This window comes from Squalius cephalus (genome assembly GCF_949319135.1).
Source record: "Squalius cephalus genome assembly, chromosome: 16".
Lineage (NCBI taxonomy): Eukaryota > Metazoa > Chordata > Actinopteri > Cypriniformes > Leuciscidae > Squalius > Squalius cephalus.
Genome location: NC_137137.1, coordinates 14,314,909 through 14,340,066, shown reverse-complemented (window position 1 = coordinate 14,340,066; position 25,158 = coordinate 14,314,909). Strand labels below are relative to the sequence as shown.

The following is a 25,158-nucleotide window of genomic DNA, read 5'->3' as shown; positions in this document are numbered from 1 at the left end:
AGAAAACAAGAAAGACAATACTGCTGCACACATTAATATACAACTGTCAGTCATTTATTGCTGTGTATAAAAGCGTTAAGAGATCTGGGCCCAGCTGGGATGAGCTTACTAACGGGCCAATATCATATTTCATTTATGAGGAGCCACCTGGGGCTCTCAACCCAACCTGTCCAGGTGCTGGTCCATTAGTGAGCATGTGTGAACGCCTGTTTGGAAAGTCCGGTAGTTTTGGAGGTGAAGGCTGGTTCCCTTGAGACGCGCTTGCAAAATGAGGAATAGTGTACCAATGTCAATGTCTAGCAGCCACTTACCCACACACCCACAGATTCAGGATTTGAAAATCAATTTATTATGAAAAACAAACCAAAAAACATGCAAGTCAAAACTATGTTATAATTTACATGTCACAGGCAGATTTTTATGAAGGTATTCACATGCACACATCTAACTTGAAGTGTCAGTTCTCTTTTTAATAAACTTAACATAAATCCCATTAAAATAAAACACTTCCTGTTTCACACAGATTTAACTGCACTCGGTTTTCTTCTGAGGACTGAAAACGTTGACAGTTTTTTGCTTATAATAATGCATATGCAGGTATGTTTGTATTTTACGAAACAAAACAAGAGTCAAGACAAATATGGTAAAATGTTGCAAAAAATGTATATTTTTAAACACAACTTGTCAAATGATTACAATCAAAAACATTTTTTGACATGTAAGGCATCTGATACATACAGCAGACGGCATGTTCTTCCCACAACCACACGTTCACGCACACTGGCATATGCTCACAGACATTTACACACGGGTTCTCTCCTCACTAAGAGAAAAGGCGGCTGGGAAGACGAGAAAGAGGAAGCTGAGGTTCTCGGTGTGTCCGGGTGCCTGAATGTGCAATAGCACGTGTGGAAGTCCATTAATGGGGGTTTATGTGCATTTGGCTGTGCATGAACTGGCATCTGTAGTGTCTTTAAAACAGGCGCTTCTCATAGCTGAAAGAACAAAACAAATGTCAATTCATTTTTTTTACATTTTTTTTTTAAATAGAAATGTACACTATATCGTTCAAAAGTTCGGTTTCTGAAAGATTTTTAATGTTTTTTTGAAAGAAGTCTCTTATTCTCACCAAAAATGCATGTAAAGACAATATTGTGAAATGTTACTGCAATTTAAAATAACTTTCTATTTTAATATATTGTAATTTATTCCAGTGACGGCAAAGCTAAATTTTCAGCATAATTTCTCCAGTCTTCAGTGTCCACATGATCCTTCAGAAATCATTCTAATATGCTGATTTGGTTCAAAAGAAACCGTTATTATTTTTATTCGTGTTGAAAACAGTTTTTCTGCTTAATATTTGTGTATACCTTGATGCACCTTCTTTCAAAATTCTTTGATGAATAGAAAATTCAAAAGAGCAGCATTTATATCGGAAATCATTTGTAACATTATAGATGTATTTTCTTTCACTTTTGAATAAAAACTTTGAACGGTAGTGTACAATATCTTCAGACTAAGAGTATGAATGTTCCACTACCTGTGTAGGCTGTGCACTCCACCCTCCATTTGAGCTGACATTGTCCTCTTTTCAAACCTCAGTTCACCAGAATACATCATTGCCCTGAGATAGATGTAGAAAGAAAGAGAGAAAAAGCGCAAAAAGAGACAATTAAAAAATGATCTGTAATTGAACTCAAACATGCAAGTGTCTGTTTTAGCACTGCATTATTGTGTTAAAAGTGGCGTGTATAATATCTGTGCCACTAGTGCCATCAAACAGAATTGCAAAAATAAGAAATGATTGGTTGGAAACAATCACACTTTTTACAATTTTGTTTGGCATCACTAGTGGCACAGAAATGATACACTGCGCCTATAAGTGCATATAATTGCAGGTATGTGAGTAATTAGTGCGTTTGCATGTACCTCAGCTGTGTGAGGCTCTTAGCACCGATGTCTTGGCAGGAATGCTGTATGCCAACGAGGAGATATGGAACAAACTTATGGATGGAGCCTTTATCCTGAACTGCTCCTGAAACTCCCTGAGCTACTTTAATCTTATCACTCTCACTGAAAGAGAGAGAGAGAAAGAGAAGAGAGAGTGAATTTGGTATATTTACATACTATAAGGTTTTCTGTCTTCTACATAATTGTTGTTTTACTTGGCTTTTATAAGCGTTAAATATTATGTTTTATCAAAACCTCACAATCAGGCTAATTATCATCATGCATTAGTCTGTATAAGCAGTTGTGAAACTGCAGTCAGCGTGAGGCGAAGCGGTTTAAAAAAACATGGGGTAAACTGTAATTAGTGGGTACACACAGTATTGTGTTTGGGAGACAATATATTTATATGTGCTACCTGAAGTATCTGCTCTGTGAGCCCAGGTTCTTGTCCATGGCATCCAGTGAGCCCATCCCTCTGTACTTCTTCAGACGGATCCCATCCGAGAAGAAATATTCACCAGGAGCTTCAGAGGTGGCAGCGAGCAATGACCCCATCATTACTGGGAGAGAAACCAAAAGCAGAAAAGAATTTAGTTTCAATTATGATATTAGGCTAATACTTAAGATATAATTTTATATATTACATTTTATAAATAAAAAAAAACTATCAATAATAATAACAATGGTGATGATGATTATAATTAGGTGGTGTATTCGTTGACAAACTATTTTTTTTTAAATTGGTAATTAAAATAAAGATGAAATCAAATAAAACGGGTATTAGATGAAAATGATTTTAAATGAAAATTAGAAATCTTGCTTAAAGGGATGGTTCGGAGTAATTTCAAACTAGGGTCCTTTGCACCATGACCTCGAGCCAAACACAAAAAGCTTCTGGGGGGGGGGGGGGGGTGTTTGGCTTCAGGTCATGGTGCAAAGGACCCTAGGTTGAAATTACTCCGAACCATCCCTTTAACTAACTGAAATTAGTTAAAATACTGAAATTACTACAACAAAATAAATCTAAATAGAAATATTTAAAAAGAAAACGCAAAAATGACAAGCGCTTAAACAGAACAACTAAAAGTGAAATTAAAATGAAATCAAAATATTAATAAATATTATAAAAGTATATAAATAAAACAAAAATACCACCATCATTCTTTTTTATTTTAATAATTATACTAAACAACAAGCCACATTTTAAAGAATAAACAGTCTTATAATCTACTGCAGTGATTGCAAGTGAATCTATATGTAACCCACACCTGTAGATGCTCCTAATGCAAGTGCTTTAGCAATGTGACCGACTGTCTGAATCCCCCCATCAGCAATGACGGGCACGCCAAACCGCCGAGCATATTCTGATACCTTATACACGGCTGTTGCCTGTGGCCTCCCGCATGCCAGCACTGTGAGGACAACGAGAAACAGAGACCTGGTTATATTTGACCCTTATTTACAAATTACCATTACTATCAACTTACTTTACACTTGCATATTCTACAAATACTAAGTGTGCAGATTAGGACAATAATATGCATTAAAACTGCTGTTCTGTCACAGACATCCATACTCTCTCTCACACACGCACAGACAAACAGACACAATTAGTGTATTCTTTACTCGTGCAGTCATGTGTCTTCAGTCAGTGACAATCAACGTTACAAAGACAGTTACATTTACAATTAGGCCAAAGCAAAAATGAAAAAAAAAAAAAAAAAATCAGAGTTCAAAGACAAGGTTATCGTTATATGTGGATTTATAAAAGTGGAATTTTAGATGTGAGATTTTCTATCAATTGTGAGATGATAGGAGAGGAGAAAAAGGGGTGCACATTAGCAAACCCTCAGCAAGTCTTGACAAACAAGAACGTCCGAGAGCCTGAATGGGAAGGACAAACCAATGGGAAATGATTTGAGTTTTTCTCTAACAATCAACTACATTTTTTGCTCCACTACCATATCTGTATGTGTGATCGTACGCAGGAATCCAACAAAACCGATAAAACAGCAGCGGTGAGCATGTTATATGCACACAAACCTGTCAAACCCACATAACTATCACTGTTGAAAGAGTGAAGTCCAAAAGTCTGAGACCACTAGTGCAAACACTACTATTTTGATTAATGCAACTTTACTCATTAAACATTATATTAATTAATTAGCATAACAATTAGTGAAAAGTTGCATGCGAGATGCATGGAGACCCATGCTCTCTTCCTCCCATCCTATTCAACATAACTGATGCCCGGTTGCCAAGGGAGTTTTTGGCAATTTTGCGGTTTAATTTTAATCACAGTATGAGAGGAGACAAGACATGAAGAGAGAAGCACAGAGAAATGAGTCATCCATTTACCCATAACACCCTTTCTATAGTCACACCATCTACACGGCATACTGTAAAATGAAACAAACAAAAAAACGTGTGACTGAAATTAGCAAAAACTATACTATAAAACAAAGACCTTTACCTAAAGCTGAGTGTTTTGCAGTCATACGTATCACTTACATATGACTGCAAAACACTCAGCTTTGTTAACAAGTGCACTTTATACGCTCCAGTGCTCTTTCAGAAGCTCTAAAAAAGGTATTTGGACATACTTCCAGCATTTTATTATACAGATAAAACATTGAAGCAAGTGACATAGAAACAAACAATGCTATGGCCTTTCTCAGAACTAATTTGACTTTTTGTGCTAAATTGATAATGGCTTTTAATCAGCGGGTCCACAAGGGATTTTTTTAGCCGATGTATAAAGTCAGTTCCCATCACATTAACTATGAAGATGATACAGTGATGTTTGAAGAAAATGACCAAATGTTCATTATTGTCATTTTTAACAGCCCATTTGGTACTGTTTGTAAAATGTTTATTTTTTTAAATAAACCACTACAATAGTTCAATGTTTTATTATACATGACACTCATACATGTTTAAGTTTGACTTGCATGTCCAATTATTTTTCCGGGCCACTGCACAAGCTAGTTCAAGTATGTTAGTGAGGGATTCTGGGTAACAGACTTAGATCAGAGGAGTGCCAAACACCATTACTGACAGGTTAAGACTGATTCATACTTCTGCGTCGGACCTACGCCGGAACCTCTACGCTGTAGGCTATGCGTTGGTGTTCATTTATACTTCTGCATCGTTGTGCGCGTTGACGCGCAATTACACATCGAGGGAGCATGTGAAACCCAAGGGAGGGGTTCTAGCAGACCAATCACAGCTCTTGCGGTTCGCGTAGAATTAACGCATTGTTACATTTTTGGAGAGGTGCACTTCAGGGTAAGCCGAAGGGTACGCGTGCTACACACAGCCTACGACGTAGCTACAGTGTTAGTTTGACGCAGAAGTATAAATTGGGCTTTAGTCAGACAATGACAAGCATCCAAAACCCCAAAAACCAGCAACTACTTCTAATGATGCAGAGGATTTAACCAATCAATGCAGCAGGCTGTGGGAGAGGGCAGGCAGAGTGAGATAGTGAGCCAATGGGATCTCTGTATGGGGATCAGGGGGAGGGACTTACTGGAGTATCCCGTAACAGTAGTTGGGGTTTTGGGGCTGTGGAGCTTTAAACCAGGAGGAATACTGAGAGGAGCTAGAGAGATAATTATAGAAAGGGAGATAGAGACTGAGAAAGAGAGCAGACTGTAGCTCTGTTTTAAAACCTAGTGAGCTGCCTCACTGCCTACATAGGCAGCTTCCTTCTAAGGAAGCATTCTTACTAATTGTTATGAAACCTCGTAAGGGATTGATTTGGAATGCATTACAAAGGCTGCAACTCTGCATGCCACACAGCTAGCGCTTCACAGGAGACTCGACTAGCAATTGATTTCAAAAGAGTTTTATATTAGCATGTTGCTAAGATAAGAGCACGATAAAATAAAAACTATAAAAAAAATGTTTTTATAAAAATGTTACACTCACAAATGTTAGGTAAGATGATACATTTGAATTACCCTGAATCAGTTTGACAGTATTAAGCAATAACAAATAAAATAAGTTTATTTATAATTAATCTCCTGCTTTGTCAGCCATCTTAGATTTGTTCGCAATGCATTATGGAGCTGCAATATCCACAAAATACACTACTGTTCAAAAGTTTGGGGTTGGTAAGATTTTTTTATTTATTTTTGAATTAAGTCACCTATGCTCACCAAGACTACATTTATTTGATTTAAATAAAATATTGTGAAATTCTATATTATAATTTTCTATTTTAAAATGTAATTTATTCCTGTGATAGCAAAGCTGAATTTTCAGCATCTTTACTCCAGTCTTCAGTGTCATATGATCCTTCAGAAATCATTCTAATATGCTGATTTGCAGCTCAAGAAACATTTCTTATTTTTTATTCATATTGAAAACAATTGTGCTTCTTAATATTATTTGTGGAAACCATGGTACTCTTTTCAAGGATTCTTTGATAAACAGAAAGTTCAAAAGAACAGCCTTTATTTAAAAAATAAAACTTTTGTAAAAAGATAATGCACCATTGCTGAATAAATGTATTTATTTAAAAAAAAAACAATAATAATAATAATCTTACTGACCCCAGACTTTTAAACAGTAGTGTACCTCAGAAGGCAGCATAATTATACACCCTACCTTCTGGAACACTCTTTGCTAAGTTTTGGAACAGAGCTGATAAAAAAGGGGACTGATGCAAGTAACAGACAAACGTCAGAACAAAAAAAGCTAAATTATGCCATAGACACAGTGGAAAAACTGAGAAAAGCAAAGAAGAGCCTTCACTACCTCCATCATTCAAAGCGACAGAGAATATTCAAACAGTAAATGGACAGATGGACACTTATATAGACATACATATAACTCTCTTAGAAAAAAAACAGGATATGCAGTAAAAAAAAATTAACTTTTCTCCACAGATTCTAAAACCCCAGAAAAAAAGTTGGGAAAAGACAGGAAATGGGGGCAGTGCAGATCGTCTGCCAATAAATCTGCACAATTACCTCACAGACCAAGCCAACTGCAGGGATACTTGGGAAATGGACTACTCTAACTATGTTAAAAGAGGACCAGAGGAGGCACTGGACATTAGGTGCTCCCTCTGGAGAAACTGGATATGGAAACACAGCCTGTGATTGGCTGAGGGGCAGGCAGCCAGGTGTGCGATTGGTGGACTGACCTTCTTGTGTGATGCAGATGGAGCCGCTGCCCATTCCCACTCTCAGAGCATCCGCTCCAGCGTCAATCAAATTCTTCGTCTGAGCCGCAGTCACCACTACAACAGAGAGACAACTCATTATGTTAACTGTGTGTTTGCAGATGTCATGTTCAAAAAGTGTGTGTTTAAAACTAACCATTGCCACCAATGACTTGTAGGCTGGGATATTTCTCTTTTATATACTTAATCATATTAATCTGAAAGATGGAATTTCCTTGGGAAGAGTCCTAAATCAAGGAGAAAGGAAAAAAATGTAACCAAATAGGACAAAAATTAACTCTCTTTATCCATTGATACAGGGAGAAGGATTATGCCCAAAACAGGCCTCACCAGGACGACCACATCTACGCCAGCCTGCACTAGCAGGTCGAGTCTGTATTTGTCATCATTGTGTGTTCCGATAGCAGCGCCACAAAGCAGCTGTTTACGGGAATCCTTTGAGGCCAGCGGGAAATCTCTGTTCTTCTTCAGATCTGTCCGAGCGATGATGGCCACCAAACAGCCCTCCTCATTTACTATAGGAAGCTTGCCTATAGAAAAACACTGAGTGTAAGAATTTCACATTGGAAAATTATCTTGCAGCGTTCCGACTTCATTTGAAAAATTGCAGTTGAGCATTTTTATGGCTAAAATCATTTTAAAAATGGGCAAATAAACAAATTAATTAACCTTTAAAAGTAGATAATAGATAGATAAACAAAACTTACACGGGTAAAATTTTATTATTTTTAAAAGATATTATAAATGCACTTGAGAATAAAAATACTAGAAGTTTTCCTATTGACACTTTACTAAATGCGTTCTTTTTCTGATTTAAAAAAATGCATTAAATTGACAGTAAAGACATTTATAATGTTACAAAAGATGTTTCTTTTAAATAAATGTTGTTTTTGGACTTTCTTCCACCAAAGAATCCTGAAAAAAATCATAGTTTACACAAACATTTTAATCAGCACAACTATTTTCAATAAGTAATAAAAAATAGTAATACAATTTTTTTCTTGAGCACCAAATCGCCATATTAAAATAAATTCTGAAGGATCATGTGACACTTTCAGATGTAATGATGCTGAAAACTCAGCTTTGCCATCACAGGAATAAATTACATTTTAAAAAGTAAATAAAATATTAAACAGTTATTTTAAATTGTAATCATTTTTCACAATATTATCTCTTGAAATATTACCCATTTTTACATTTTTTTTATCTATTAAATAAACACAGACATGCAGATTAATTGACTTATTAAAAAATTAAAAAAAGAAAATCTTACCAATCCTAACGTTTTGAACGGTAGTATATGTTGCATGCAGCCAGAAAAAAAAAATTCAAAGTGATTGTCTTGCAGTTATTTTGTGGCACGCCACTGCTAAGATAGATAGATTGTTTTATTTAATGACGTCAGCATCTAAGGCTATTTTCATGGCAAAAATGTAATTACAAAAATACAAATATCATTTAAATACAATAAAACCAAGCAAACAAACACAAAAAGTCATATTATAATTTTTTTTTTTTTTTAAATTAACATATAAGAAATCCAAAACCTTTTCAGGCATAATCTTACTAAATAAGTCCTTAGGTGAAATAACTTCATAAAAGAGCAGCATTTTACTTGTATTAAACCCAGGACAGTCCAATAAAATATGTTTAACAGAAAGGGGAATCTTACAAAACATGCATAGAGTTGGGTCTTCACCTTTAGGCAAAAAAGCATGAGTCAAACTTGTATGACCTATACGACATCTTGCGAATACCACTTGATCAGATCTAGTTTTAAGAGTCCACTGCCAAGAAGTGGTGCATGAAACACTGCTATATAGGTTAATGAATAGTTAAAATTCATGTGAATGTTTTATTTGGTTCAAGGATTACTCCAAAACGGTCCTCAGCAATAAGAGGGTGAAAAAAGAAAAAAGGGTAAGGCCCTCTCATAAACGCTTAAAGTCTACCCCACCTTTCTTGCTCCTCTGGAGGATTTCATTGGCCTCTTTCAGTGTCACTCCTGCTGGAGCTACAACCAGATCCTCCCTCTTAGTCATCACCTAAGTGACAGAAAGATAAGGTGAGTTGAGTTCAGTAAAACTGCTTAGCCCTCGACCTTTGTGTTAAGTCCCACCCACCTCACTGAGGGGCAGGTCATGCTCCGACTCTTTGAGGAAGTCGATATCTCGTGATGAAATGATGCCGACCAGACATCCGCCCATCTGTCCATTGTCGGTGATTGGAATCCCACAGAATCCGTGCCGAGCCTTAGCCTGAAAGACGTCTCTTACCCGCTCATTAGGACTCATCACCACTGGATCTGTAATGAAACCCTGTTCGTACCTCTAAGCGGGGGCAAATTTCCAAGTGGAGGGAAAGGGAGGGAGAAAAGTCGAGTGGAGGAGTAAAAAAGGATGTTCTATTAGGCATTTCTACTTGGGTGTCACATCAATACATATCACATAAAACAGAATGAGGTGTGGATTTCTTATTCAGAAGGACAAGGCAACTGTGGGGTAGGGGTCAGAAGAAACACATATATTACGAATGAGTAGAGAAGAGAAAAATGGTACACAAACATAAAAAGACAAAGACATAGAGATGTAAAGACTCACCTTGACCTTGCGGACTTCGTTAGCCTGGAACTCTGGAGTGCAGTTATGATGAATGAAGCCAATCCCACCAGTCAGCTGTGACAACACAACATTACATTAGGCCTTAGAACATAATCCTACAAGCATAAAAGATCAATCTATGTAAATTTAAGTTTGAAGACTTTTTTGATGAATTCCCTATTGAGGGATGAGATGTACCAAAGGGTCTTATTTTTACTTATATATATATAAAAAAAAGCCATTAATTTATTCATGCCCAGCAAAAAAAACATAAATTTGCTATTGCTAATCAGTGGCATGTGGTTTTTGGGGAAACTGGACATAAGTCTTTTTTTAATCATTTTTCTCCCCTTTCCTTGAAGAGAAAGACTGTAAAATGTTTATGGCTGGTAAAGTGATTTTTTTAATCATCTTTTAGGACTAAATTTGGTCTTAAAGCTAACAGACATAGATTTACAAGACACAAAACACATGTCTTAATTCATGGGCCTTTAATTGATTTTATGGATATCAAGACATGAGGCCACATTCTTGCAAATGAACTGTTCAGGTTCTTTTGTAACGGTATGTACACACATATAGACATTAGTGCTTATTCAAATGTCTATGCTGTAAGACCACTTTATGTGATGAATTCTGTCGATCATCCTCTTACCGCCATAGCAATGGCCATGTCAGACTCTGTGACAGTGTCCATTGGCGACGAGACCAGTGGGGTTTTCATTGTTATCTGTTTGGTCAGCGCTGATGTCAGATCCTACAAGGAGAGCCAAACCACATTAAACCACATCATCCATCCAGAAGAGAAAAAATATTATATAGAGGAGATTGTTTAACTTACCACCTGGTCAGCTGTGAAGTCAATGTACCCTGGCAGAATCAGGAAATCACTAAAAAGTGAAAATGTGAGTGATGGTGATTCATTACTTTAAAGCTTTGTGATTTTTAACACATAATGTATCACTATTAATTGACAGATATAATAAAAAAGTATCATGAGAATTAACACCGCAGATATAGACAATCAGAAAACTTTTTGACAAACTAATTGCAGGGTTGTTTGGAAAAACTATTTGGAAAAAGTGCATTTATTATTCAAGAAACATTAACATTATATATTTGCTAGTTTATTCTCGCAATTCGGCAGAAAATGCTGTTTGGAGTTTAATAATGATTCAAGGAGTTATTGTTGACTCTAACTGATTTGATTCGATTTGCCCAAATTCAACTCTTTCAGCTCTCTTATCTCGTATACGCTGATACATTCACAGGTTGATTATGTTCCAAAGAGTCTTTTTATCCATGTCACACACCATGCTGTTTACTAGTGTATCAAGTAACGCCCAGTTTAATGATAAAACGGAGTTACGTCAATGCTGCAATCTAATGTCCAACGTAAACACAATTCCTTGGCGTACAATTCCTATGTTAGATGGTAAACAGAAATGCGTTTCTGAAGACAAAAAACAGCTTTAACTCGGAGACGTTAAATGCTTTACATGGCACCAGAGAATTTGTAGAGAAAACAACCACAACATACTTCCCAAAGTTCAACCTATTTATAGCACATTTGGGAAGACCTAACATAGACAGCAATTGGTTTTGGTAAAGGACAAGCTGCTTGGGTTGTCAGTGGTTTAAGAATAGACTCTGCTTGTTTGAACTTGGCACATTGGAATGTCAGCAGAGGATCTCAGTGCTGAATCACCCACAGTTCATCAGTACTTCCGAGTTCCGACATGTGAATCCACATGGCACCGCACTGACATGTGCCTTCACGGTTATGTTTATGCAGTACTGACCTACGTGAAGTGGAATTGCATAATAGATGAATGACAGTGTGCTGTCACAATATAACATGCTGGATACTAAACCAGATAAACACAGACCGACAACGACACCTACAGCAGCTCATTTTGGCTGTTTTAAACGAAGCTGCATACTGAGAGAGCACATCTGCAGTGCTGACTGGCAAGCCTGTTTAATGTTTAATAGCAAGCATATGGAGAATGCACTAGTGGGTATGAGGCACAACTCGAGGGGTATTTACTTGTAGGTAAGTCCGTCTCCGCAGTTGAAGAGCTGCTGTCCAGTTAGACCATCGTCAGGCACGTAGCCCGTTTGTCCGCTGATTAAATAGTCCGCCATAGTGCATGAAAAGCGCCAAAGTCCAAATTCTCACAAGAGTTTTTCAAGACAGTAAGTTCTGTTCTTCTCTTTGCTTCAATCCGACACGGTCTTCAAAGCCCTTAATGACATTAAATATCGCAAAAAGCACAGTTTTTTAATGAAGTGACCGGTCTGAATAAGAAAGACCCAAGTGTCCTCTTATTTTGGGGACTGAAGCTGCCCGTAGTGCCCACGAGCATCACACGTGTCTGTGTGGAGGACGTCCTCGTCTTCCGCAGACATAAATAAGTTGTCTTTGAACGTCACTTCCGGGCTGTAGCAGGGCGGTGTTTATTCACTAAAACGCGCTTAATTTTCCTGTTTATACGAGGGTCGGAGGGTGGGCTCTCGTTATGTCGCGCGCATGTGTACACATAAGATTTAATTTTATCTCGCGCACTCTGCTGACTTTATTTGGCATTAGTGAACTGACCTGAATATGCAGGCTCGGGAGCGCGCGAGGACACCTAATGCCCCTCGAGTCTAGAGCACGCAAACACCATTAAAAGGTTATTTTTTACTGTGAAATAATTTTTTCAACGTTTACTTATATTTAACTCATTAGAACATTTAAGTAATGAACAGTCAATCTTCACTGGTTGTTAGTAAAATTAAACATATTTGTATACATTTCTGACCATGTCCTTTTATTCTCCTTGTATTTTAATATGAATATTTTTGTATTGTAATGATTTTTTTTTCTCTAACAGAAATTTTGACTTTGCATCGTTTCCTTGTTGTGTATGTTTGGCTTTTGATGAAAAAAAATGATGAAGTAATGTGCTCAAAGATTAGCTAAATCATGAAGTGTTTCATAAAACACTATTGTTCTATACACTTCTGTAAAAAAACAAATGTTATATTTCATGGTCATGGTTTGCCTATAGTAATAATTATCTTGTAAGAACAGTGCAATTATTCAGTTTGTGCCAATGTGCCACCTCCAATCCTGTCTAAAAAATATAGCATAAAATACATAAAAGATGTACTTCAAATATGGCAGCTCTGACATTCTGGTGTCAGAGGCATCTCTGGTTGAAAAAGTCTGTGGTTACATGCATATGCCATTTCAAATGCACATACTACATTTACTCAATATACTACTATTACTATACTGATACTAAGCTTCATCACTCTGTCTCCTCTCCACCAGTAAGCTGGCGTGTGGAGGGCGTTCTGGTGCACTGTCGCATCGTCCAGGATGATGATGCTCATTGGTGGTGGTTGAGGAGATTCCCTACTTCCATATGTAAAGCACTTTGAGTACCCAGAAAAGCGCTGTATAAATGTAACAAATTATTATTACCGTTGAAAAGTCTGGGATCAATGATAAAAAAATTTTTTGAAAAAAAATTAATTTAGCAAGGATTCATTAAATTAATCACAAATGCCAGTAAAGACATTTGATGTTATAAAAGACTTCTATTTCAAATAAATGTTTAACTTTATATAAAAAAAAATCCTGAAAAAGATTTATTATATAATCAGTTTCCACAACACATTTAGCAGCACAACCATTTCAATTGTGGTATAATTTATTAAATTAATATTATTAATAACAAAAAAAAAAAAAATTAAATCATTTAATAATAAAAAAAATCTTCAGTGAGCTGATTCTATCAAATCAGCATATTGGAATGATTTCTGAAAGATCATGTGACACTGAAGACTGGAGTAATGACGCTGAAAATTCAGCTTTGCCACGACAGGAATTAATTACATTTTAAAAGATATTAAAATAAATTATTTTAAAATATATTAAAATAGAAAAGTTATTTTAAATTGTAATACTATCACAATCTTACACTTTTTACTGTTTTTTTTAATCAAATAAATGTACCCTTGGTAGAATTTTTTTGTTCTTTCCAAAACTGCAGTGTTGCGCAAATACATTTTTAAAAGTGTGTGTACACAAGAAAACACAAGAGTCACTGTCTGGTTTAAAAACTTTCTCTCAGTAACTATTTCTGTATTAATGTACAACCGTTGAAAATTACAGCATCATTTGTTTTTCATCTTTTTTTTAAATTTTCAGATTTTTTTTAAATGATCTAACTATCAACAGCCATTTTCAAAGAAATAAACAAAAAAAAAACACGAGAAGAAAGCAAGAGAGAGAAGAATAGAGGGCAGAAGTTATGGCAGGAGCAATGTAGGAGGAAGAGAAGAGTTAGAACGTTTCGGTGGAGTGTTTTGAGTGTGTGTGGGTGCGCATGTGTCGTGTGTGTAATGTCAGCTGACGTGGGGATGTGAGAATGCAATGTTTGTGAATGTGAATGCTAGGATACAATCGTGCTATTCTCAAACCCTGCAGCCAAGTAAAGATTACAAAGCAAAAAAAAAAAAAAAAAAAAAAAAACGGGAACTGATGAAGGAAAAAATGAACAAAAAGGGTAAAAATACAGCTTTGAAAAGAGATGCTATAAATGAGAAAAACAGAGATGGACAAAATATTTTGAGATGCAGTGTAGTTTTGACAAAAAAAGTGGAGGGGTATCTTTGGAGAAAAGGGGGCAAGACAGTTGAGAGAAGAGCGAACTTGACGTGGACTCGATGGACGGATGTTCAGGTGTCGTGGAAATCCTTCAGCAGCGTCCGTCTCTTCTGCTCAGCAATGTGCATCTGATTCTCCAGATCCTAGAGAGAGAGAGAGAGAGAGAGAGAGAGAGAGAGAGAAAAAAAGAAAAGATGAACTTGTGCTTTTATTTTTCAGTTCCTGTTCACAACTTCCTTCAGTATTTGTTCCATCACTCACCCCTCTATCATTAGCACTCGGCTCTCCTCTCTCATAACTGTCTGCTCTCTCCACTTTCCATGACAGGTTCTCGATCTCCGCCTCCAGCTGAGCCTGCTGATACTCAAACTACAGGAAATAAAAATGAGATTTCCCATTACCAAGGACAGATCTTTGATCTTCAATGAGAGATTCACACATTTAACGCAGTTGCTTACCAGTTTTTTGAGGGGTCCAGACTCCATGTAGTAGGCATAAGGATAGGTGTACTGCAGTGTATAACGACACTAAGAGAAAACAAAGACAGTGTGAGTGTGTGGAAACACGGACGTTTGTGCATGAACACTTGTGTCTGCAGAATAGGACTGCAAGATTAATCAAAATAAAACCAAAATCACAATATGGCTTAGTGCAATTATCAAAATCGCGAAGGTTAAGATTTAATTAAATTAATATATGCGCAGAGTGTTTTAGAGTGAAGAGCGGCACTGTGTTCTTTAACATGTGAGCAGCTCATGATCTGTGTTTTCAGTTCAGGTCACAGTAAGTTTAGGTCACTTATAACGTGCATTTGGGAACATGTGCCAACCAAACTAAATAGTGAAATATAACAATAATAAGGTCTATTATTTTGTTTCATATTTTTATTTAGTAATAATAATAATAACCAAATATGTTTTATAGTTATATACTGTAGATATATATATATAATAAAAAAAAAAAAAATCACAAAATGCTAGGCCAAATCGTGCAGCCTTAAAAACAAGCACAGCAAACCTGAAGCTTTATTTTATGTTATTATTTTTTTAAATGGTACTTTAAAATCGCAATTTTACTCAGAAAATTTTACCCCCCCCCCCCCCAAAGTATGCAGCCCTGGTGTGGAATACAGCTGGATTCAGCCTGTACCTTGGCCAGTAGCTTGGCAGCATTCTGCAGGTACTGCCAGTCGATCCAGGTACCCAGATTATTCATGACTCGCTCCTGAATCTTCTCCTGGATCCGCTGGTATGTCTGTGCCTCCAGCTGCATGCTCTTATTGTGGTTCTCCCACTGAACACACACAGACAATGCAAGGATTAATGCTTGCATATAAACATTTAAAGTAATTAACTGTCAATACAGTTAAGATGAAAAATTGCTTTCTGCAACAAATTAGTGCGGTCAAATCAATTAATCGATTACTTGCATGTAACAAAAGTTTTGTTTATATAATATATGTGTGTGCGTGTATGTATGTATGTATGTATATGTGTGTATATATACACACACACACACATATATTATATAAACAAAAACTAACTTTTGTTAGATGAGATTAATCGAGTTGACAGCACTAATATAAATACAATGATATAATAGCTCAGTTCCAAAATCTAGTGAGCTCTCTTGTTTCCCTCACAGGCAGCTTTCTTTTTGAAACAGAACACTATATAGGCAGCAACTATAGTGCACCACAGAAATGGACTTGACTCGTAATTCCTTTCAACAGAGTTTGCTGTTAGCATGTTGCTAAGCTAACGGCATGCTGCTCTTAGAATAACAAAACAGATAGCACACATATTGGGTAAACAAGTCCATTTCAAAATAGATTAGAGCATTTTACTGATACCTTTCTGTAATGAGTAAACTATAATGTTGCTGCCTACTTTTTGGAACAACCTTTTGTGTCAGGATCACTACTGAAGAGCTTGCTAGGTTTTGGAACAAAGATAATGTTTAGCATGCCTGTCTACACTATATGAGAGTGGCCTTTGGTCTATCTTTTTTTTTTTTTTCCTTCCCGCAAAGAGATTAATTTTTGATTTATCATTTTTGTCTTACCCTCTCAAAGTAGAACAGGTATTTCTTGAGGGCCTCTCTGGCCTGGGCCTGCTGGCTCTGATTCACTATGTCTGGGTTCTCTTTGTAGCGACTGCACTCGTAGTACTCACTCCCATGAGTCTTCCAATCACCCAGACACATCCAGCAGAAATCTACACAGCCAAAACAATGCAATTAAAATCAAGACCACTTTACTACTCAAAAGGGATTTCAAGTAACTAAAAATCACTGGGAAAAAACATACCATGTTTACACTTTGAGCATTGCTGGGAAGAGAAAGAGAGAAAAAAAGATAAGTTAAGTAAAAACACGCCCATTTTATCAACATTCTCAGTCTAAACATACACTGCTGTTCAAAAAGTGTCAGTACGATTTTTTTAAAGAAATAATACTTTTGTTCAGCAAGGATGCATTCAATTAAATAAGCGATGGCAAAAACGTTTACATTGTTCCTAAAAAATTATATAAAATATATTTCTTGAACCTTCTATTCATCAAAGAAGCCCAAAAAATGGATTGCGATTTCTACAAAAATATTGAGCAGCATAGCTGTTTTCAACATTGATAATACTAGACATCAAATCAGAATGATTTCTAAAGGATCATGTGACAATAATGAATAATGAGAGATGAAAATTTAGATTTGCCATCACAGGAATATTCATTTTAATTTTAACATATATTGAAATAGAAAACAGTCATTTCAAATTAAGAGATTAAATGGTGAGAAAACTTCATCATATGATTATAGTGACCAAAATCACGGTTATCAATATCATGATATTGTTAAAAAGTGCTAGAAACGTTCACAAAAACAATGGGCGGATTATAAATGGAAAAAAATAATAAAAAAATGGTTTGGTGACTTGCAAATACCATGTTATCTACTATCTCTACATGGTAAATAAAGTTTTATAAAATGATAACCTATACATTCCAGCATTTAAACCATTTTTAAGAAAATGGATAAAATGATAAATTATTTTATATAGGTTATATTGATTACATGATTATAGGCATTTTATCTGCTCCATGAATAATTCAAATACCTCATCCGAATTGTTGAGATTTTTGGAATGCACCTTAGCTTATTTTCCATCAAGAAGTTCAAATTTACAAAACTGCATATAAATTAGGTCAGATTTTCGCATTGGTTAACAAAAAGGGCAGACAGGCTGAATCAAAATGTAAATCCACTCTCTGCCAGTAGGTGGCACTACTGGAACAGCATAAATTGAGATGTTTCCCTGGTAACCGCTGTAAATGGAGGTAAGATGAGAGAGTAAATGCCATCAAAACTTTTCTGAAGGAAAATTCATTCATATAATTCATTCAGTCATAAATTTCAGCACTCGTTGTCATTATAAGGCGGTAAAACCTCTCACTGCCTTCCACCATGTTTTCACACAAAACAAAACCTATGCTGCACCAGGAAATCCAAATGGACAATTCTTACTTTTCATGGAATATTGCAGTATTTATTATAAATAATTCATCCATGCACATTTTTTTTGTTTTTAAATTAATCTGCCCTCGTAATCTTTAATCAAAATAACTTCCCCTCCCTCTTGTAACAACATCTCTTCTCTGAAAAAGTTTACTGGTGCGAGGACGGGACAACCCGTCACTCACATAACATCACAGCAATAGCAAACCACAACGATCCAACGAACCAATCAATTCCTGATGGCAAAAATCAAGTACCGCCCTACATTTTTTTTTTCTTGTTCGAGAAGCTGTTTCACTGGGATATAAATCACAGTAGGGAAGAAAAGACTATCACGATTCTATTTCATGCTGACTTTAATGCTTTTATCACGGTAATCAAATACGGTTTTAAATGATAATAAAAAATATATAACAGTAATACTAACAATCAGGAATTTTATTGTGGTTAGTGACAGTTTCATCACTATTTAAATTGTAATAATATTTCACAATATTACTGTTTTTACTGTACTTTATCAAATAAATGCAGCCTTGGTGAGCATAAGAGACCTCTTTCAAAAACAAAAATCTAATAAGGTTGACAAACTAATGAAGTAGTACTCTGACATGCTGGGTGTTTTATTAAGTGCACTAAAAAGTGTGCAGGTAATGGAAAAGAATGAATATACTATTCACCATGTGGTTGCAGCCTCCATTCTTCTCAATGCAGATATTGCACTTAGGGCACTGTGGACAAAATCCAAATATTAGGATAAAATGATATTATTTATATCGTAACTATCAAACTTAACTTAACAGTATATACTTCATTTGACCATCCTAAATGTATCTGTGTGTGCTTTCTTACGTCTTTAGTGTGTGCACTGATGTAGTTGGCCGTCTCAGAGTCATCTGCACATTTCGTCAGCCATTTGCGGATGATAGCACAGTCTGTGGGGGCGTGATACATCTGTCTGCACTTAAAACTGAAGCCAGACGGACAGTCAATACAAATGCACAAGCAATCACGTGCACTCTTTCACATCACATGTATTACGCTAGGAATTGAGGAGTGTGTGCAAGTGTAATGGTGTGTAATACCAGAAGACTTCTTGGCAGCGGCTGCATTGGACTCTACGAGCTCGAGGTTCCTGCACCTGTATAACTATCGGACAGTCGGCACCAGGACACAACTGCAGCTGGAAATGACTCTGCAGACACAAACATGAGCAGGTTAAGAGTGACTTTCTAGAATGTGATAAAATGTCATCAAAATTCTGTCAGATAGTACTAATTTTCAAGTACTAATAACCACTGAATGGCCAACAGAAAAATTAAATAGAAAAATAAAACTCCAAAAACTAAAATCAATCGTTTTAAATGAAATGTTTTTCATAAAAATTGAATACACACTACCGTTCAAAAGTTTGGGATCTGTAATATGTTTAAATGTTTTTGAACAAAGTATTTTATTCTCACCGAAGGCTCAATTTATTTGATCAAAAATGAAGTAAAAACATATAAAAAAAAACATTATTCCTGTGATGGTAAAGCTGAATTTTCAGCATTACGCCAGTCTTCAGTCACATGATCCTTCAGAAATCACTCTAATATGCGGATTTGGTGCTCAAGAAATATTTATTATTATTATAAATGTTGAAAACAGTTGTGCTGCTTAATATTTTTATGGAAACCGTGATTCTTTGATGAAAAGTTCAAATGAAATAGAACAAAATAAAAGTTTTATTTTCAGTCTTTGATCAATTTAATTTATCCTTGCTGAATAAAAGTATTCATTTCCTTTTCTTTTCTTTTTTTAAACCCTATTGACTGGTAGTGTATAATAATTCTATAATATAGTAATATAATGTTCTTAAAGATGACATGTAAGCAAAGTAATCTAGATATAAAAATAGGCGAAAATAATCTCTAAATTTGGCAGATAACAGATACGGTACGGACACAATCAGTGCATCCCTAGACTGACACACACCTCCACGTAGTCCCTGAAGAGGTAGCGTCTGTATTTATCTTTCAGTTCCTCGCTGGGCAGCAGAGGAAGAACAAAATCCTCTGGTATGCGAAGAGAGCATTCCTGCGCCATGCAGGAGATCTCTATAGACAAACACAATCCATAGAGGAGATCAGATAACCAGATCGCTCTAATCAGCAATACATACTGCACACTGTGCTCAATGTGTGTATGTGCACGTGCATACTCACCTACGCCCACACCATCTTTGACAAGTACAGTGCAATGCTGCTCCCAGCATGCCTTGCAGAAGGAGTGCTGACAGGGTAGAGAGAGGAGAGAGTCTCTCCGGACCAGCTGCAGACACACCCCACACTGCAGTGACGTCCCAGCCTGAAAACACAGACATGTCAAGAGAAGGAAGTACTTCTAAGATACAGTAATGATTCAAAACAGTAGAATCAACTTTTGTCCCAGACAACCATTTTTTCATAGTTGTGTTGGTTTCTTGTATTTCAAATCTCAGTCTCATATAATAAAATAAATTCAACTTGAATCGATGTTTCATGTCCATTTTTGATTTGGCAAGTCGTGTAAGAAGCGGGATGAAGCACAGCTGGTCATTATCACTTAAAAAAAACACTGCACTGCACACACACCATACTCAATTCAATCTGCAATTTGACAAAGAACAGGTTTCAAGTTGCACATTTTTAATTGCCTCAACATTGTATTTTAAAGTTAAGAGTGTCTTGGAACTCAAGTTTAAAGGGGTTTTGAAAGAAACCAAATGTTAATGTAAAACAGAGCTTTAAATGGCAGTTGTCATGAGTAAAGACATACATTATGGGAACTCACAGTGAGAGATCTGCAGGTGCTTGTGGGCTGGGTGTGGGCTTCACAGAGCAACTGCGAAGAGTTGGACTTATACCTTCAAACACAAGAAAAATATTGAGACAGACTTTATTTTCAACATCAAGATTTTAGGATAAACATTTTTTGAATGTAGCGATTATTTTAGAAGTATTAAGCTGCATTTTCACTATTTTAAATGACCTGAAAGTATTTTTCCTGTTCACCTAGTCATGCGGTGACATTACATATACAATACCATTCAAAAGTTTGGGGATGGTAAGATTTTTTTTATGCTTTTAAGTCCCATATGCACCAAGGCAGCAAAAATACTGTAAAAACAGTAATATAGTAAAATATTACAGTTTGAAATAATTGTTTTCTCTTTTAATATTTTAAAAGGCAATGTATTCCGGTGATGGTAAAGCTGAATTTTCAGCAACATTACTCCAGTCTTCAGTGTCACATGACTATTAAGAAATCATTTTAATATGCTGATACATTTTTACAGGATCCTTTGATAAATAGAAAGTAAAAAAAAAAACAGCATTTATTTAAGATAGAAATCATTTGTCAATTTCAATGCGTCCTTGCTGATTAAAAGTATTCATTTCTTCGGCTACACTTTATTTTAAGTTGTGATTGTTACAGTGTAATTATATATTTAAGTACGGAGTAATATTAATTAACAACATGTATTTACTATAGGGTTAGGGTACAATTAGGTTTAGGGTTAGTTGCATTTAATTTTCCATAATTTACTGTTATTACTATGGTAAGTACTGTACATGTAACATAATGTAACAAGGACACTGTAAAATAAAGTGTTACATTTCTTTTTCCTCTTCTAAAAAAAAAAAAAACCTCTTACTGCCCCCAAACTTTTGAACGGTAGTGTAGTCTCTCAGATGTCATAAAATAGCATTACCATTAATTTTTAGATAAAAAATAATTCAAGAATTTTTAGATTTTTAGATGAAGTATAGAATATCACACCACTATCATCAACTTTTCATGTCAACTACCCAAGTGTACCCATATTTGTGTGCGCATGCTTTGTTGTACTTAATTACCTTTCGAGTATTTGAGTCACTTGCCAGTGAAAATGTACAAGGACCAGTTTGGCTACAGCTGGTGACACCTAAAGGGAGAGAAAGGATTAGTCTTTATTTATAGTTTGGGAAGATATAAATAAACAGCTAAATATTGTCAGTCACAACACTAATCCCACTAAACATTGTCACTCACCTTCAGGGCAGTGGCTACATTGTTGACTTCCTCAGTTAGTACCTTCTGACTATCTCTGTATGTCAAGCAATTGAACTGGTACTTTTCCGGGTCAAATGGTTCTTCTACCGCCACGTCGTCATCAAGGTCTTCATAATAATCAGGGATGTCGCCCTCTACGATGTCTTCATCATCTTCGAATTCCTCGTTACTGTCTGAGGCTTGGCTACTCATATCCACAGACATAGCCCTCTGGGCCTGACCTTTCCCTGACTGACAGCTGCTCTCCACTAATCAGCAGCTACTGAGCTGCTCCTCTCTGCCCCAGACTGCACCACCAATCCCAGGGGGGCCTGTGGCTTTTAGCAGCACCGAAAAAAGCAAAAGAAATCACACTCCCCGTCACTCATGAGGAACTGGAGAGAGGGATGAGCTCAGACAGAGAAAAAATACTGAAAGAGAGAACAAAAACACATTATTTGGTAACTATCATTTATATCAAATTTCTCACAATCTTATAGTGTCTAAAAGCATATGCTTAAATGGTCAATGATTCTATGATTTTCTATACAAACCTATCTTTTTTTATTTATTCAGACAATCTGTCATTGTCCTAAAGGTATTTATTTTGTGAAAATGACTGTTTGACTGTACCTTTCCCCATTTAATACACAGCTACATAAATAAATGAATGGACGTGACTCGTGACATGAAATATTGATTTGAGTTTAAATGATTTCATTAAGTGAGAAGAAAGCATCCAGGAACACTGAACTCAATCTCCGATCCGAATCCTGGTATTTTTGGTTTTTGTTTTGCGATGATGACCATCTGACTGTACATTAACAGTGCGATAATAACAGATAATAATATAATTATTATACAACTGCGTAAATACATGGACATGAAATACTGATTAGAGTTATTTTAAAAGCTTGTTTAGTTACTTGTTAAATATTTATAAGAATAATTGATATTCAATCCAGCAATCGACTAATCAGAATCAAGTATTCCACTGAGCCGCCCACTCAGCAGCCTTGGAACAAGAAGTATTTTTCCAATAGGGATATTTAAAGTCTTCATTACAGTTATAAGCCATGAACCAAACCAACCAGTTACAAGGTGAATAACATTTTTTAAACTTTTTTCTGAAGCAATAAATTGGACAAAAAGACAAATGTGAGACTGTGCAATGCTTTAATGAGGAAAATAACTGCAATCCCATGAAGCATTGCAAATGTCAATCAAATAAAACTTAATATACATACATTTAAAAATCCTGATTTAATGATATACATATTTTGTTCTTTTGGTGCTTGTCGTGAATCTCTGATTGCTGGATATTTCTCGGCAGAATCATGGGTAATGTAGTTTTTCAGCAGGAATTCCAAGGTTTAACAATTATTTTTAAAAATAAGTTGAAATAATGCACACTAACAGCTTCAACAAAAGCATGTAGCCTACTTTCGATTAAAAAGCTTGTAGTATGTCTGTCTTTAAAGGTTTAAGTTATCATTCTAAATGAATGGGATGTTTTTTTTTTTGCACTCTATAATAATGAGTGGGTAGTTGTGTCCAAACTTGGATTGGTAGTTACTTCCAAGAGAGAATTGAAATGGTAAAAGTGGCCTTGCAAGTGTACTCAATTTCAATGACACTCGCTAAGCTTGAACCACTGGTCAAGGAGCTGTTCCATTATTTACAGTCAACACACCGTGGAAACTATCTGAAGGTTGTACTTGTAGATGCTGGTCTCCGAATTAACGGTCACCAAGAATCTCTTTGAGGGTAAGAGTAAGACAATCATAAACTCACATGCAGAGCGGCTTAGTGTTTCGTTTTAACGGATTACACGGTGTACTGACACAGTCCAACCGGACAGCAGGAGCAGGGCAGGCCGCGTGCCCGCGCGTCAGATGATCACATCACAGAGATCAGAGCTCTGCGTGTGCGCGCGCGCCTGCTGATGTGATGACAGTCACCGATTCCAACTGAATAAACAATCACTGCACATTCGACTCAACGTGAGCACGGGGTCGGTGAGCGGCTGCAGCTGTCCGGTCCGGTACCGGATTGGTTGGTTGGAACCCCACAGTCATGGGACGACCTGGCCCGGTCCCACACGCTCGGGCACCGTCTATCCCTCACATTCCACCCGGGACTATAAATAGCGTGCGGCGCTGGGTGGCACGCATAATATCACACTCAGCTGGGTTAGGGATCATGGTTTAAGTGCGTAGGTGTCGGGTGGGGGTGAGCAAATACTGCAAACTCACGGTACGGACAGTACGGTTTCTGCTTTGTTTACTCCATATGAATCGGGCCGCACCAGCTGTTGCTACTCTAGATCAGCACTGCACATAAATACAGCAGCCCGATCGATGCGCAGAGTCCTTTCTCCCGCTTTCTCCTTCTTAATATTTACAGTTTCAATACACATATCCCGCAGTTTGAAGTGCATATAGTCAAATTAAACTTGTTTAAGCGAATGCATAGATCGTTTAATATCGTTTAAAACGCATTATTCACAATCATCCGCTAGCGCGCACTCCAGCTCGGGGATTCGTATGTAAACAAGGCCATTTTTGTTCGCTCGATAAAGCCGCTGCTCTGATCGTTTAAAGCCCCCCGTCGTACCCAACATACTGACTTTACTCACCTGCTGGACCGTGTCGGGTCGCCACTCGACGCTGGCTGAAGAGAGATATTGGGACAGAGAGCCGATCCGTTCGCTTAGATGAGTCTCAGCAGAGCTGAAGATCGGAAGTACGGGGGGATTCTAGAGCGGCGTCACTTCCGTGTTCGAGCGAGGCTGTTTTCCACAGTGAGCAGACTCCTGTTACTGGGGAGGGGCCACGAGCTCACATACTCAAACCTGACATACATACTTGCAGTCAAACACACACGCGTGCGCTAATGCAAATGTAGGTCATCAAAACAAGAAACCTAATTTATAATGTGCAACGTGCTTGTACGTGCAATGGCAAACATCATTAAAAGCACATGCTTTTAAGACCTAGCTGCTTTGTTAACATTAAAGATACAATAAAAAAAATCAATAGAAATATGTAGATAACGTGTGTTATCTATTGTACGTATGTAGTTCACAGCATCAACTTATATGTATTTAAAGTCACATCATTTCCTGCCAGTACTGAGAATCGTAATTTAATCTAATTAAGTGATTAAAAGCAGTTGCAAACATTCA

The 25,158-nt window shown here is 36.6% G+C and overlaps 2 protein-coding genes across 5 annotated transcripts; both read right to left on the bottom strand.

The window, feature by feature from the left end:
• Nucleotides 1–34: 34 nt before the first annotated feature.
• Nucleotides 35–12,150, bottom strand: impdh2 (IMP (inosine 5'-monophosphate) dehydrogenase 2). Of its 4 annotated transcripts, XM_079897669.1 has the most exons (15): nt 11,795–12,150; nt 10,586–10,634; nt 10,400–10,501; nt 9,745–9,819; nt 9,268–9,474; nt 9,102–9,189; nt 7,475–7,674; nt 7,281–7,371; nt 7,106–7,201; nt 5,483–5,554; nt 3,219–3,362; nt 2,366–2,510; nt 1,930–2,073; nt 1,541–1,624; nt 35–995 (listed from the first exon to the last, which is right to left on the bottom strand). In XM_079897669.1, the coding sequence occupies exons 1-15, from the start codon at nt 11,890–11,892 to the stop codon at nt 974–976; spliced, it is 1,617 nt and encodes a 538-aa protein (XP_079753795.1). In that variant the 5' UTR covers nt 11,893–12,150; the 3' UTR covers nt 35–973. The 4 variants fall into 4 exon arrangements, with proteins under 4 accessions (XP_079753795.1, XP_079753796.1, XP_079753797.1 ...); XM_079897670.1 differs by lacking the exon at nt 5,483–5,554; XM_079897671.1 differs by lacking the exon at nt 1,930–2,073 and having other exon boundaries at nt 329–995.
• Nucleotides 12,151–13,847: 1,697 nt separating this feature from the next.
• arih2 (ariadne homolog 2) lies at nt 13,848–24,773 on the bottom strand. Its single transcript, XM_079897668.1, has 15 exons — nt 24,610–24,773; nt 21,972–22,402; nt 21,797–21,864; nt 20,730–20,802; nt 20,123–20,264; nt 19,893–20,014; nt 19,001–19,110; nt 18,768–18,885; nt 18,596–18,646; nt 16,716–16,737; nt 16,472–16,623; nt 15,557–15,700; nt 14,866–14,934; nt 14,669–14,776; nt 13,848–14,550 (listed from the first exon to the last, which is right to left on the bottom strand). Exons 2-15 carry the CDS (start codon nt 22,194–22,196, stop codon nt 14,479–14,481), a joined length of 1,476 nt encoding a protein of 491 aa, XP_079753794.1. The 5' UTR covers nt 22,197–22,402; nt 24,610–24,773; the 3' UTR covers nt 13,848–14,478.
• Between the last annotated feature and the right edge of the window lie 385 nt (nt 24,774–25,158).

What these genes read in the sequence shown, in the direction of transcription:
- impdh2 (XM_079897669.1), bottom strand. Translation starts at nt 11,892, where the DNA reads ATGGCGGACTATTTAATCAGCGGACAAACGGGCTACGTGCCTGACGAT. An exon ending in ACGAAGTCCGCAAGGTCAAG is followed by an intron (nt 9,475 to 9,744) that starts GTGAGTCTTTAC and finishes GCCCCCGCTTAG; the next exon opens with AGGTACGAACAGGGTTTCAT. An exon ending in ACAAGTCATTGGTGGCAATG is followed by an intron (nt 7,202 to 7,280) that starts GTTAGTTTTAAA and finishes TCTCTGTTGTAG; the next exon opens with TGGTGACTGCGGCTCAGACG.
- arih2 (XM_079897668.1), bottom strand. Translation starts at nt 22,196, where the DNA reads ATGTCTGTGGATATGAGTAGCCAAGCCTCAGACAGTAACGAGGAATTC. An exon ending in ACCTGTTCTACTTTGAGAGG is followed by an intron (nt 15,701 to 16,471) that starts GTAAGACAAAAA and finishes GTGTGTGTTCAG; the next exon opens with TGGGAGAACCACAATAAGAG. An exon ending in CTGCCAAGCTACTGGCCAAG is followed by an intron (nt 14,935 to 15,556) that starts GTACAGGCTGAA and finishes GTTTTCTCTTAG; the next exon opens with TGTCGTTATACACTGCAGTA.